At 33.3% G+C, this 12092-nt stretch overlaps 3 protein-coding genes across 3 annotated transcripts; 2 read left to right on the top strand and 1 right to left on the bottom strand.

Annotated features, from left to right (window-relative positions):
• Positions 1-64: 64 nt before the first annotated feature.
• Positions 65-5170, top strand: Dbct (Dihydrolipoamide branched chain transacylase E2). The gene is made up of 9 exons (XM_073084738.1): positions 65-231; positions 1426-1592; positions 2085-2269; positions 2845-2969; positions 3334-3582; positions 3731-3997; positions 4401-4529; positions 4692-4763; positions 4857-5170. The coding sequence occupies exons 1-9, from the start codon at positions 154-156 to the stop codon at positions 5019-5021; spliced, it is 1437 nt and encodes a 478-aa protein (XP_072940839.1). The 5' UTR covers positions 65-153; the 3' UTR covers positions 5022-5170.
• Positions 5165-6860, bottom strand: LOC140750971 (m-AAA protease-interacting protein 1, mitochondrial). The gene is made up of 4 exons (XM_073084739.1): positions 6702-6860; positions 6166-6612; positions 5603-5801; positions 5165-5428 (listed from the first exon to the last, which is right to left on the bottom strand). The coding sequence occupies exons 1-4, from the start codon at positions 6702-6704 to the stop codon at positions 5244-5246; spliced, it is 834 nt and encodes a 277-aa protein (XP_072940840.1). The 5' UTR covers positions 6705-6860; the 3' UTR covers positions 5165-5243.
• Positions 6861-7412: 552 nt separating this feature from the next.
• LOC140750635 (beta-1,3-glucan-binding protein-like) lies at positions 7413-11582 on the top strand. Its single transcript, XM_073084300.1, has 8 exons — positions 7413-7675; positions 8019-8211; positions 8625-8779; positions 9042-9205; positions 9821-10072; positions 10240-10388; positions 11138-11239; positions 11419-11582. The coding sequence occupies exons 2-8, from the start codon at positions 8023-8025 to the stop codon at positions 11533-11535; spliced, it is 1128 nt and encodes a 375-aa protein (XP_072940401.1). The 5' UTR covers positions 7413-7675; positions 8019-8022; the 3' UTR covers positions 11536-11582.
• The last annotated feature ends 510 nt before the right edge of the window (positions 11583-12092 follow it).

The raw sequence follows: 12092 nt of genomic DNA, 5'->3' as shown, positions 1-12092 counted from the left end.
ATTGTATAATTATATTTAAAATGCTAATAAATGTCGTGGCCCCTGATAATGTGTGTGATAAGTCAGTAGATTGTGAGCCGTGCCCCGCCATGCATACACGCCCGCCGTTTCTATTATCGTAATTATAATTGGATATGTTTCTTAGTTGACACGATGGCTTTTCAAATGAGAAAGTGGATAGTGAATTTGAAGAATGTAACCAAATACAGATCATTGACCGCCACGCAAAGTGTAAGTATTTCAAACGTTGTAAACAGTTCTCGACAAAAAAATATTTTTACACAAATATGCATAGTATCCATTTTAAGTATAAACTCAATAAGTAGTAATAAGGTAATTGTTTACTAATCAATTCATTGTAGTATTATTATTCACGTAATAAGTATAAAAATCACGAATACTGATACGGTGATTGAACTGATAAGCCAAATTTTGGTTATTAAGAGTGTTGCTCGTCATATATTTTGCGTATTATAAAAATAAACTTGATTCCTTGATATTGAGCATAAAATATATAACAAATATTAGTTGATATTTTATATTAAATTATTTAGTCGAAGTAGCGTATGGTTCACGCCAATGACGTTCATCGTGTCCCGGTGGTAATGACTGTTGCATCCTCAGTTTATAGTCTCTCATTCACGTGATGACCTTATAAAATTTATCGTACACACTTATGTAACCTTTAATTATTTTTTTTTTTTAGAAGTTTGAAAATCCATTTAATATTTTAATACAATTTTTGCTTTTGTCTGTTACCGATGAGTATGCAATTAATTAAAACACAGGTTCAATATACATATTTTTATTACGGTGAGTTCATCATCAAATATTTTTACCTTCAGTTTTATCTTACGTTTCTATAGACACTAGATAAGAAATAATAAACTACGTGTTTTAGATGGATCTTATCTTGCAAATACTATTTTCGTAATTACCTAAGAACACAATGAGTAGATATTTATGTAATATGGTAACAGCATAGGTATAGATTAAACTCGTAATAATTGAGTGAAGGTATATCACTATATACATACCATATTAGTTGAAACCATGGAACAAGCAATCCCTCCCATACCTATTAATATCACTCCTATACATAGGTTTATCGTCTCTCCTCACAAATGAGGAAAGCTTAGAGCCTATCTCACCATACTTAAATAGGAATAATACTATAATTGTTTTTCATTAAATATTAGGTTATAAATACAATTCATTTGTAACTGAAATTAAAACAGATAGTCTCAAATCACTTAAAGAACGTTTATATTGGAAATGATTGTATCGATTTTTCGGCCAAACATATTCAAATAATGTATTTCAACAATGTATAACACAGTTAAATTGGTCAGGTGTTCAGATACCTGCCCAAATATAGGAACCCACATAAAAGTATCGTGTGTAATAAAGTTTGTTTTTCTCCAGAGTAGGCATCGATCTTGGCGGCCTTCCAATTCAATTATTCAGTGTTTCGGCAACGAGAGATATTTTGGACAAAGATGCTTACACACGACAAATGTTTTCAACAAAATCGTCGCATTTAAACTTTCCGATATTGGAGAAGGTATACGCGAAGTGATTGTCAAGGAATGGTAACTACTATATAATTATTCAATGTATTTAAACTAGCCAATTAGGTACGCTAGAGGTTATCATTGACGTGTAGCATTAAAACATGCTTAGCTTAGCATAGCTTAATTTATCTTTTGGTATTTCCGTGTAAGGCCCATTCACACGCACCATAGTCACACCATAATGAAAAGTACGTGAGCGAGCGTAAATTTAAATAAAATTGCATCGTTTTATTATCAAGAAACACATTTTGCCGTTCAAATCAACAATGTGGACAATACTGACCACATTGCAACTACAACGCAACAGATCACAACTCTATCGTAAAGACACGTTATTGTAAAGACCATGAAACAGAAAAAACAAGAGAGATCATAGCGCAGCTATAAGAACCTGTAAGACGTAATAATATGCACTAGTGACTCAATTGTAACAAATATTTATTTTTTAACTTTATTATTATGATATTGTGAATATAAATCATCACATAACTTTGAATTTTTATAATCCAGGTTCGTAAAAGTGGGCGATAAAGTTCAACAATTTGACAACATTTGCGAAGTTCAGAGTGATAAGGCGGCCGTGACGATAAGCAGCCGATACGATGGGGTGGTGACACGGCTCTACCACGAAGTGGACCAAACGGCCCTTGTTGGTCAGCCACTAGTTGACATAGAAGTCGAAGACAATGGAACAGGTATATTGTAACTTGGACTTCATATTTGATAGAGTTATGGAGATATTAAGTACATACTACTGTATTTAAGTTGGTTTTAGTATATTTATCTGGTTTTAAGCTACTTATTAAGCTAAAAATAAAAATAAAATCAGTGATTTATTCAAGATAAATTGGCGCGAAAATGTAGGCAACTATGACGTATTTGCTGTTACGTCATCCTGACTACAACGTCACGAGATTAATGGACTTGGCGAGCTCGGCCTTTTTAGTTACGTCATCGATCAGAATGTAATATTACATCTTTCACAGTTTTATTAGTCTTGTTCGATCAACATAGATAAATCTCGATATAACAAAAAGATCCTTACATATTAATAACTTGCTTACTATTACAATCAGACTATGTAATTAGTAGACAGTAAAAAAATGGTTGGTAGACTTATTTTGAAAATAAATAACAAGAGTTCAATCGTCTATTTCATATGATTACTGCCTTTGTTCAGGTTTCAAATTCGTTTCATTACGATTAGGTATTGTTAATTGTACTCTCTTAGTTATTGTATTACGATAATGTGTTATAAATGTTTTAATAGATTCAGATGCTGCCTCAGAAGCCAAAATTCAAGACAAAACAACACAAACATTAGAGAATGATGCTGTCCAAAAAGTAAAAGTACTGACAACACCAGCTGTTAGAAGAATTGCGGCTCAATTTAAAGTTAGTAATAACTAATTATTAATATGTGGTATACTCTGGTATCATTGTTCAACGACAATAGATATATTGTCGTTTAATTTCACTTCGCAACTTACATTATTTAGCATCACATCACTCAACGAACGAAAAATAAGTTGTGAAGCGCTGCTCAAACGAGTTCAACTATGCTCCCCTATGCTTAGCGTAGATTAATAAAACAGTGTACTATTATTAGGTTTTTGTCTTCTTATTTGCCCATGGGACATTTGCAATACAGTATATCATAATGTATGGTTATGAATATAGAAACTTTTACCACTACTACTATAGTATATAATTGTGATCGCGTATATATCGGATGCTAATTCTGTTTACTTGTTTACAGGTAGATTTAAGTGCTGTCAAAGCAACCGGTAGAGATGGCAGAATACTCAAAGAAGACGTGTTATCATATTTAAATATCAGTGCAGATAAATCAAATGATATTCCGCCAGCAACATCTGTTCAGGCAAAATCAATACCGATTGTGGAGGCTCATGAAGCTCACGTTAGAACCGAAGTACTCCTAGAGGATAAGGTCGTACCCGTTACCGGGTTTATCAAAGCAATGACGAAGTCTATGACGGAAGCAATGGTAAGAATGAGTTTCCACTTTTGTATTAACTTTTACTTCTACGTAACTCGTGTAGATTGACACCGAATGAAAAAATATATATTTTTTTATCTTATGATGACTTTTAAATTTATATTGTTCTATAATGTTTCATTTATATTATTTACAGAAAATTCCACACTTTGTGTTCAGTGATGAATATGATGTCACGAAATTAATTGAAGCGCGGGAAAGCTTAAAATTAATAGCACAAAAACGGCGAGTAAAGCTTACTTACATGCCAATAATAATTAAGGCAGCCTCGTTGAGTCTTTCTTCTTATCCGATATTAAACAGCAGTCTCGACAGTTCATGTGAAAATCTCATTTACAAAGCTAGTCACAATATAGGAGCCGCAATGGATACCCCGAATGGCTTAGTGGTACCAGTTATCAAAGTGAGTATTAGAAATTAGAATAGGTAAGGAAGACTTTTTGAGCGTTTCGTCTACAGTTCACATCGATTCCACCAAAGAAAATAATCATTTAATTATAGGTTTATTAATTAAAGGTAATGGAGGTTATCAAATAAATAAAATTGGAGGTACTATAAGTAATTTTTAAATATTTGGAAACTATTTATCAAAGAATTATAAAGACAAAAATAGTATTGCAATTTAAAAATGTTTTACGATTACTTTTGAGTTTTTACGTTTCGTTGTCGCAAAAAAACGCTTGAAAAGGTCACACCGACACTTCCTACCTACTTGTATGTTATGCTTAAATAAATAAATAATATGTTGCAATAATAAATTGTAAGAAGGGAAAATCACTCTTTCTAACCCGTTTCTTATTTTACAGAATGTGCAAGCCAAAAGTATTATTGATATAGCACGTGAACTAAACATAATACAAGAAAAAGGCGTGAAGGGACAACTTGGCCTGAATGATATTTCTGGAGGAACCTTTACGATTTCTAATATTGGCATTGTAAGTCTGATGTATCTGCTTCTTTAGCTATATTAGCAAAACTCAGATTGTAAACAGGCTATTTTTAAAACTTGTAAACCTGATAATCCTTACAATACAAATTGTCGTTCGATTATTTATTGTTTTTTTTTTTTCAATTCTAAACTTAGTGTAATTTTACAGGTCGGAGGAACATATACGAAGCCTGTTATACTTCCACCGCAGGTTGCGATAGGTGCTCTAGGAAAAATACAAGTAAAATTATGCCTTTGAATACTGTCAATAACAAATTTCAAGTACTATATTAATGTGAGTATTTATATTAATATTTTTTTTTTAACTTTACAGGTATTGCCAAGATTCGACTCTGAAGGAAATGTAATCAAAGCTCATATCTTAAATGTGAGCTGGTCCGCAGACCATAGAGTTGTGGACGGCGTTACAATGGCGAAATTCTCAAATCAATTAAAGGAATTTCTTGAAAACCCCTATAAACTTCTTTTAGACCTATAAAATATAAAATAAATATATATTTTTGTGTATAAACATTCATTTATAAGTGTATAATTATATGTATACGGATTTCTTTTACGTCAGCTTAATATTTTATATTCTTTTGCATAAATAAATCTACTTATACAAAATTAAAATTTAATGTAGGATTTGTATAGTTTTATTTCAAAATCCTCAACGTAAATTTTAACAAATATGTTTGAACCCACATTTAATTTGCATTTAACGCCGCAATACCTCAAACCGAGTGATTTTAAAGTAGGCTATGGTCCATTCCGGAATGCAATGTGGCGTGTATTCACGATGAAAGCGGGCAAATATTTCAGCAAATATTAATGCATCAATGTTGTTGATTGAAGCCCATTTGAGTGCTAAAAATGCCATATCCACATCACAAAACTTTTTATCTGGAAATGTAAGAAACAGGTAATTATGTTATTAGTTTCGATTGAATACTATGTAGAGCTCCTATCTACAAATATGATCGAAAGTGTAAAAAATATTTTAATCATACGAAGTACCTAGTATACTATCTAATCACATAAATAAAAATTGCGATAATTCCGCAAGTAAAAGCGTACCGGCTATCCTTATGAAATATACTTTTCTAGGGGATGATATTTGTATATCATCCCGATTGAGAGCGAGGAGCGTGCGCTGTCGTTCGCTCCAGTTGCGATCCAGCTCTCGCATCAAGCTCAGCCTGGCTGCTTTCGTTAGTAAGCCGTTTAATTCTGAGTATTGACCATCGCTTATTACTTTAGTCACTCGTGATATAGCCTGAAGAAACAATTAATAAAATTTCTACGCACAATACTACTAACGATAACTGATGCCAGTAATAATCTATTTACTACAAGACAGTGTGAATGTGGAACGGACTTAAAAGCTCTGAAAATAATTTATACGTTACGTGTAAAATACTTCATCTACTGGGATGTGCAGTAGAATATAAATCGGGTAAAGTTTTAGTTGCAAGATAAGTTTTATGACCAGACTTTAAGGGCTCCTTTATGTATACAGAATACAATTATCTTACTCATCCACTTGAGTTGTTTACAAATCACCAACAACAATAGGAAACAAGTAACTTAAACATTAATCCATAATTTTAATTTTAAATTATTTTATACCGCATACCTACCTGTTTAGTCCCGAATTTAAATTCTTTTTCCCGAAAAGAAGGATCCCAAACATTTCTTAAAACACTAAAATCAATTTTAGTCATGAGCCATGTAAAAGGATTCTGTATTAATATCAATTTCGGGATACGCTTCTTATTTTTCTTTGGTTTTTCATTTTTCCGTCGAAACATGAAAGGCCTTGGCAAAACATTGAAGAGTAAGGGACGTTTCGCAACATGCAGTAATTTTGACTGATTGTCACCATTTTTAGATTCTAATTGCCGATATTGTGTCACAGAGTCAGTTTTGAAACATGAAACATTGCGTGGTAAAATAGTTTCATGGGGTAGAGTCCAACCAATCTTTGGTAGCACGGTGTAGGCGGCTTTTTCAGCTCGCTGCCAGGCCAACGACCGCAGTGACGCGGACAGGCATCGGCATGCCACTAATTTTACCGTCCCTATCATCTAAAATATCAAGCATTTTTCAACGAGTTAGTAGGAGTAAGAAAATAAACAAAGAACAAAACAATTAAAGAAGCAGTAAGGAAACAAACCATATCTCCATTGCGGCGTCTTATTTTATTTATTAAAATATGTAAATATTATGTTTGTGTATCATTTTTCATGTTCATTTTACCACTCATAATTTATAAAAATATTTGAAAAACTATACAATCCCTTACTACATGCCACCCACTGACGTATCAAATGAATGATCGGAAAACAGATATTCTAAAAAGTTTTTATGGAATATGTAATTATGAAAATTTATCCTTTTTTGTCCCGTGGTATATCCTAATTCAAAAATAAAAAGCTTAGTAAATTAGTTTAAAGGGTAGTAAATACGCCAGTTAAATAACCTATTTTTTGATTTAATTTGACGATTTAACGACAAAGATTTTTTAAGAAATTAAGAAAATCTTCACAGTTCTGTTCGCCTTAACAATTGAGGGATTCCCCTTAAATATTTCATTCGTGACTACACAACTGAAGTGAATGGTTTGCGTGCAGTTACAGTTAGTTACACTTGAAAGCACATTTTGTTAAGGAATACACCATTGTCATGTACCTACACAATGAACAGCCAAGTGCCAAATGATTTTACACTACTGAAATTAGTTTGCAACGGACCGTAGTCTCTGCTAACTAAAAACCTTTACATTTACACGGTCATTTAAACTAAATGGTCAGTTAAATTATAAAAAAAAACTATTCATTTCAAGATACAATTGAAAAAGAGATTAGTCAACCGCCAAATGTTTTATCATTAGCTGGTCTATTCATAAATTTACAATCATACCGAATCTAAATCCATTTTTCATGTGCACAATAATATAAGTGTGATATGGTTATCAGAAAAAATATATTGATCTTTTCCTCTGGCTTTTTACAGGCATTTTCGATAAAATCTTGATTTATAAATTGATAACTGACAAATCAGTGGCCGATCAGGTGATATCATTATCTAGAATTAGGGTATAAATTAATGTGAAACAATAAATCAAATTTAATTGGTTCTATTACGCATGTAAGTTGTATTTACTTTTTATTGCAAAAGACAAAGACTTTCACCTTAAGATTAAATAAAGGGAATGTAACAAATGATTATTATAGGTTTAACTCGTCCTGTTACTTTTATTGCGGGAGTTCTCTCCCGTAATAATGGCGGTAATTACAATTATGCGTCTTTCAAAATGTTTTCTCACAAATAGCAATCTTCCAGTATGTATATTCCGGTTTCTCAGAAGTCTTCTTTTGGTAGGAGAAATTGAAAAAAAATCACGAGTTATGCATCTAAACCCATTTAACATCAAATCTACTACAATCCAATTGCCTATAATATAAAAATAGTTGGCACATACAATTTTCAGCAATATGTGGTCCTATAGTCTTGGGCTTCTGGCCCTTGCGTCGTTGGCCACAGCATGCAGACCCAGTGTTACGACAGTAAGTGGTACCCACGCTCCTGTTACCGTCTGTTCCGGAGCTCTAATCTTCGCTGACGATTTCGAAGAGTTTGATCTAGAGAAGTGGCAACATGAAAATACACTAGCTGGAGGTGGCGTAAGTAACAGTTAATTCTTTATTATTTTTTGTAATTCTTGCGTGCCAAATTTAAAACTTGAAAAATTATTTCTTTTAATATTCTAATCTGTACTATTAAACCGCTATTGGACCTATTTTATTTAAGATCGCACTTTACATGTTTCTACCATCTTGCGTATGAACAAGAAAGTGCCTAAACACAATAATTACTAAAAGACTCGTTATACAGCCAACCTAATATAATGTGGTCATTGTTGCTCATGGATATCTATCACCAAACCTAGAGCAGGAATCCTACCAAAAATCGAACGTAGCGGCCCTCCGCTGCCGGTGTAATGACCTACGAGCTACGGGCTACGAAAAGTTTGATCCAGATTTATTGTATTTTGCATAGACGTATTTAAAGTGGTTATATTTATTAATCTTTACAGAATTGGGAATTTCAATACTACAGCAACAACCGTACGAATTCTTTCACCCATAGTGGACTTCTATTCATCCGACCGTCGTTAACGTCAGATCAATTCGGAGAGCCTTTCCTTTCTAGTGGCCGCCTAAATATTGAAGGCGGTGCTCCAGCAGATAGGTAAAGTATGTTCTATAATTTTTGAATTTTTTATTTATCAATATTTCCTTGCAAGGAAAATCAATAAGAATACTTATTCTTATTGATTTTCCTTGCAAGGAAATATTGATAATTATTTTTTATATTCTAATATAAAAAATATTGTATAATAAGATTTAAAAAATGCGAGAGGTGTACAAAAGTCTTAATTATTTTATCTAAAATCACAGTTTCATTAAACTCACAGATTATAATGTAAGTAAGTTGAAATTGTTCCTGGCAGATGTACAAACCCTCAGTGGTACGGATGCGAGCGACAAGGCTCATGGTCGCATGTGCTGAACCCGGTTAAGAGCGCGCGTATTCGCACTGTGAATTCGTTCAGTTTCCGTTATGGTCGCGTCGAGGTTCGCGCTAAGATGCCCGCTGGCGACTGGCTGTGGCCTGGTACGTTGATGAAAAATGTATTGTATCATACGACTATGTATATTTCTGTAGCGTAAGTATAGATGTCTTTTCTGAAAGAAAAGGGTTAAAACTGTAGTCCAGCAAGCTCCCCAAATAAGGAATGGTAGATCTGATCCCCTTTAGAGTGAACTTTCGGAAATGTAGACATTCCTGTGGTGCTTATATTCTTAATAATTTTCATATTTAAGTATGTAAAAATGTATACATTAAACATTTATGAACAGCATACCTCAATGAAGTAATGAACCGCATACCTTAGTGCACCTAAAACTATTTTTCAAAGTTGCGGGCATTCGTGATTTTACTATAACGTAAACTGCAGGTGAAGAATTCACAAATCACGGGTATTAGCTATAAGTTAAGAAATAAATACATTTTGTTTGCGTTTCATTATTTATCTCAATTATACTATAGGTTTAGTAACGTGCTTTAATTTCTTGATTACAAAATGCATACGTAAGCTTCATTATTCAACGTCGTAATATTAATTAGAAGTAAATTGTCCATGTCTATCTGCTTAACACAGATTTGATATAATTCCTTATTTTATCCCATACGTTTCAATGAAAATTTAAACTAAATTTCTCATTACAGCGATTTGGTTAATGCCGGCCTACAATTCATACGGCACGTGGCCAGCGTCGGGCGAGATCGACCTGGTAGAGTCTCGTGGTAACCGCAACATGTTCTCCAATGGAGTGCACATTGGCACTCAGGAAGCCGGATCTACACTTCACTATGGACCTTTCCCCGAGCTGAATGGATGGGACAGGGCGCACTGGATCCGCAGAAACAGCAACGGCTACGATCGCGCGTTCCATCGTTATCAGCTTGAATGGACACCAGGTGAAGTATTCCTGTTTTTAACTTTAACCTGGCAATTAGGCATGTTGCTTATCGTCTACAGGAATTTGCAACACCAAAGTAGTTGCCAAAGTATTTAGAAAATTCGTTATATTAAAAACAAGTTTTGATCATCATCTATAGCTATATCAACGTTTTGTATTTTTTAGATTTCTTGAGATTCAGTATCGATGACGTAGAGATCGGCCGCGTCGCACCTGGCAACGGCGGCTTCTGGGACTTTGGAGGCTTTAACAGACATCCAAACTTATCGAACCCATGGCGATATGGATCTAAAATGGCGCCATTTGATCAAAAGGTAAGTATTCAGAAGGTTTAATAACAATTGTAAAATTTTATTTAGTTAAATTCAACAATTCAAATTTAAATTAAACATTCTTTGTGGTTAGAAATAAAAATAGGGTTAACTTGAAAACTAGTGATGCATAATTCTAATTTATATATACCTATCCTATATTAGCCAGTGATCGCTAAATATCAATTTGATGAAAACCGATAAATTGAAATATTTCTTCAAGAGAACATTCTTATGTATGTAAATAATCGTAAGGATGTAAAAGACATCCCCTTCGATGGGGACCCAGATATTCTGATTTGGTACCGTAGTTCAAAATAATTAAAAACCATGTACAGAAATAAATTGTGTCTAAAACAACCACACCGCTTACAATGCCTGTTGCTCAATCATAAAAAGTCTTGGTAATTGCTATGAAAACGGTCCATTAACGTATCGCCTCGCGATTCCCACTATGAACAATAAAATCTATTTAGGCGACCTTTATACCACAAATTTTATCACATTTTGACTTTAATAATTATGAAGATGTAAAATTTTACTTTAAATATTGAAAGTAGACAATTATTTTTAGTTTAAACAAATGATTTTTATACACGAAGTTATGTCTATGTTTCTCCTGCCCATTTTATGAATACATTCGTAATGTACCTAACCTACTTACCTATATACCAAGAAGTAGATACTAATTACTAACTATTTTCAGATCATTTTTTTTGAAATCCTTAACAACTTTTGTTTTTATTTTTCAGTTTTATCTTATTATAAATTTGGCCGTTGGTGGTACCAATGGATTCTTCCCTGACGGCGTCAGCAACCCAGTTCCAAAACCATGGTCCAACCAATCACCTACTGTAAGTACAATACTGACTTATACATACTTTGTACACCACATAACTAAATAGAAAATGCCTACAAAGATAATTTTTATATATGATTTTTTACCGAATGAAAATGTACCGGGTGTTATAACCGGATGTATATGGTATATGTATAATTTATTTTGTAATATAATTTTAATTTTAACCCGTAGGCTGCAACCGATTTCTGGAATGGTAGGGGAGGCTGGCTACCGACATGGAATCTGAATGTGAACGACGGACAAGACGCTTCCTTGCAAGTAGACTACGTACGTGTGTGGGCCTTGTAGAAGCATCCTATATTTGTTACCTATTTTGGCTATGATAATATACCATTTGTGATTCCTCATATTGTAACTAAAGTACAAGTATCCCAAAGATAGTAAATGTATGAAATGCAATAAAAATGTTTTTAATAACTGACAGTGTATCATAGGTTCATCAAAATGTGAAGCTATGTTCTACCATTTTCAATCCTTTAAAATGTGTATATCTCATCACATCTCATCAGCTATTTACTAACACCCTTTTTTTACGTGGGTAAACCCTCATGGGTTCCTCTCTGCCGCGGGGTCAGCTGAGAGCTGTTAGGTACACTGGTACACGTACTCTGTAAAAGTTCAAGTAGGCAGTCGTAATACCAATAAAAAAAATTTAAACTTGAATGTATCTAGTAATAATAATATGACTTATCACTGGTCTCTATAATTATTTATTGTTCCTAACCGAAGTTTCTATTCTTTTGCATTATAAAACTTATGCCAAAAAACACTCATTATCTTAATGTCGATTACGAAATAGATCTTCCTTGGAATACCCCATCTAGTAAAAAGTATCTATTAAATCC

This window comes from Epargyreus clarus, unplaced genomic scaffold (genome assembly GCF_041222505.1).
Source record: "Epargyreus clarus isolate Ecla_fem2 unplaced genomic scaffold, WU_Ecla_fem_2.2 ptg000021l, whole genome shotgun sequence".
NCBI classification, from domain to species: Eukaryota; Metazoa; Arthropoda; class Insecta; order Lepidoptera; family Hesperiidae; genus Epargyreus; species Epargyreus clarus.
This window is presented reverse-complemented; position numbering and strand designations above follow the sequence as displayed.

Coding starts and splice junctions, on each gene's coding strand:
- Dbct (XM_073084738.1), top strand. CDS start 154: ATGGCTTTTCAAATGAGAAAGTGGATAGTGAATTTGAAGAATGTAACC. Junction 4,530..4,691: donor CGATTTCTAATATTGGCATT/GTAAGTCTGATG, acceptor GTAATTTTACAG/GTCGGAGGAACATATACGAA. Junction 4,764..4,856: donor GTGCTCTAGGAAAAATACAA/GTAAAATTATGC, acceptor TTAACTTTACAG/GTATTGCCAAGATTCGACTC.
- LOC140750635 (XM_073084300.1), top strand. CDS start 8,023: ATGTGGTCCTATAGTCTTGGGCTTCTGGCCCTTGCGTCGTTGGCCACA. Junction 8,212..8,624: donor ATACACTAGCTGGAGGTGGC/GTAAGTAACAGT, acceptor TAATCTTTACAG/AATTGGGAATTTCAATACTA. Junction 10,073..10,239: donor TCAGCTTGAATGGACACCAG/GTGAAGTATTCC, acceptor TGTATTTTTTAG/ATTTCTTGAGATTCAGTATC.
- LOC140750971 (XM_073084739.1), bottom strand. Junction 5,802..6,165: donor TTAAATTCGGGACTAAACAG/GTAGGTATGCGG, acceptor TTGTTTCTTCAG/GCTATATCACGAGTGACTAA. Junction 5,429..5,602: donor ATATTTCATAAGGATAGCCG/GTACGCTTTTAC, acceptor TTACATTTCCAG/ATAAAAAGTTTTGTGATGTG.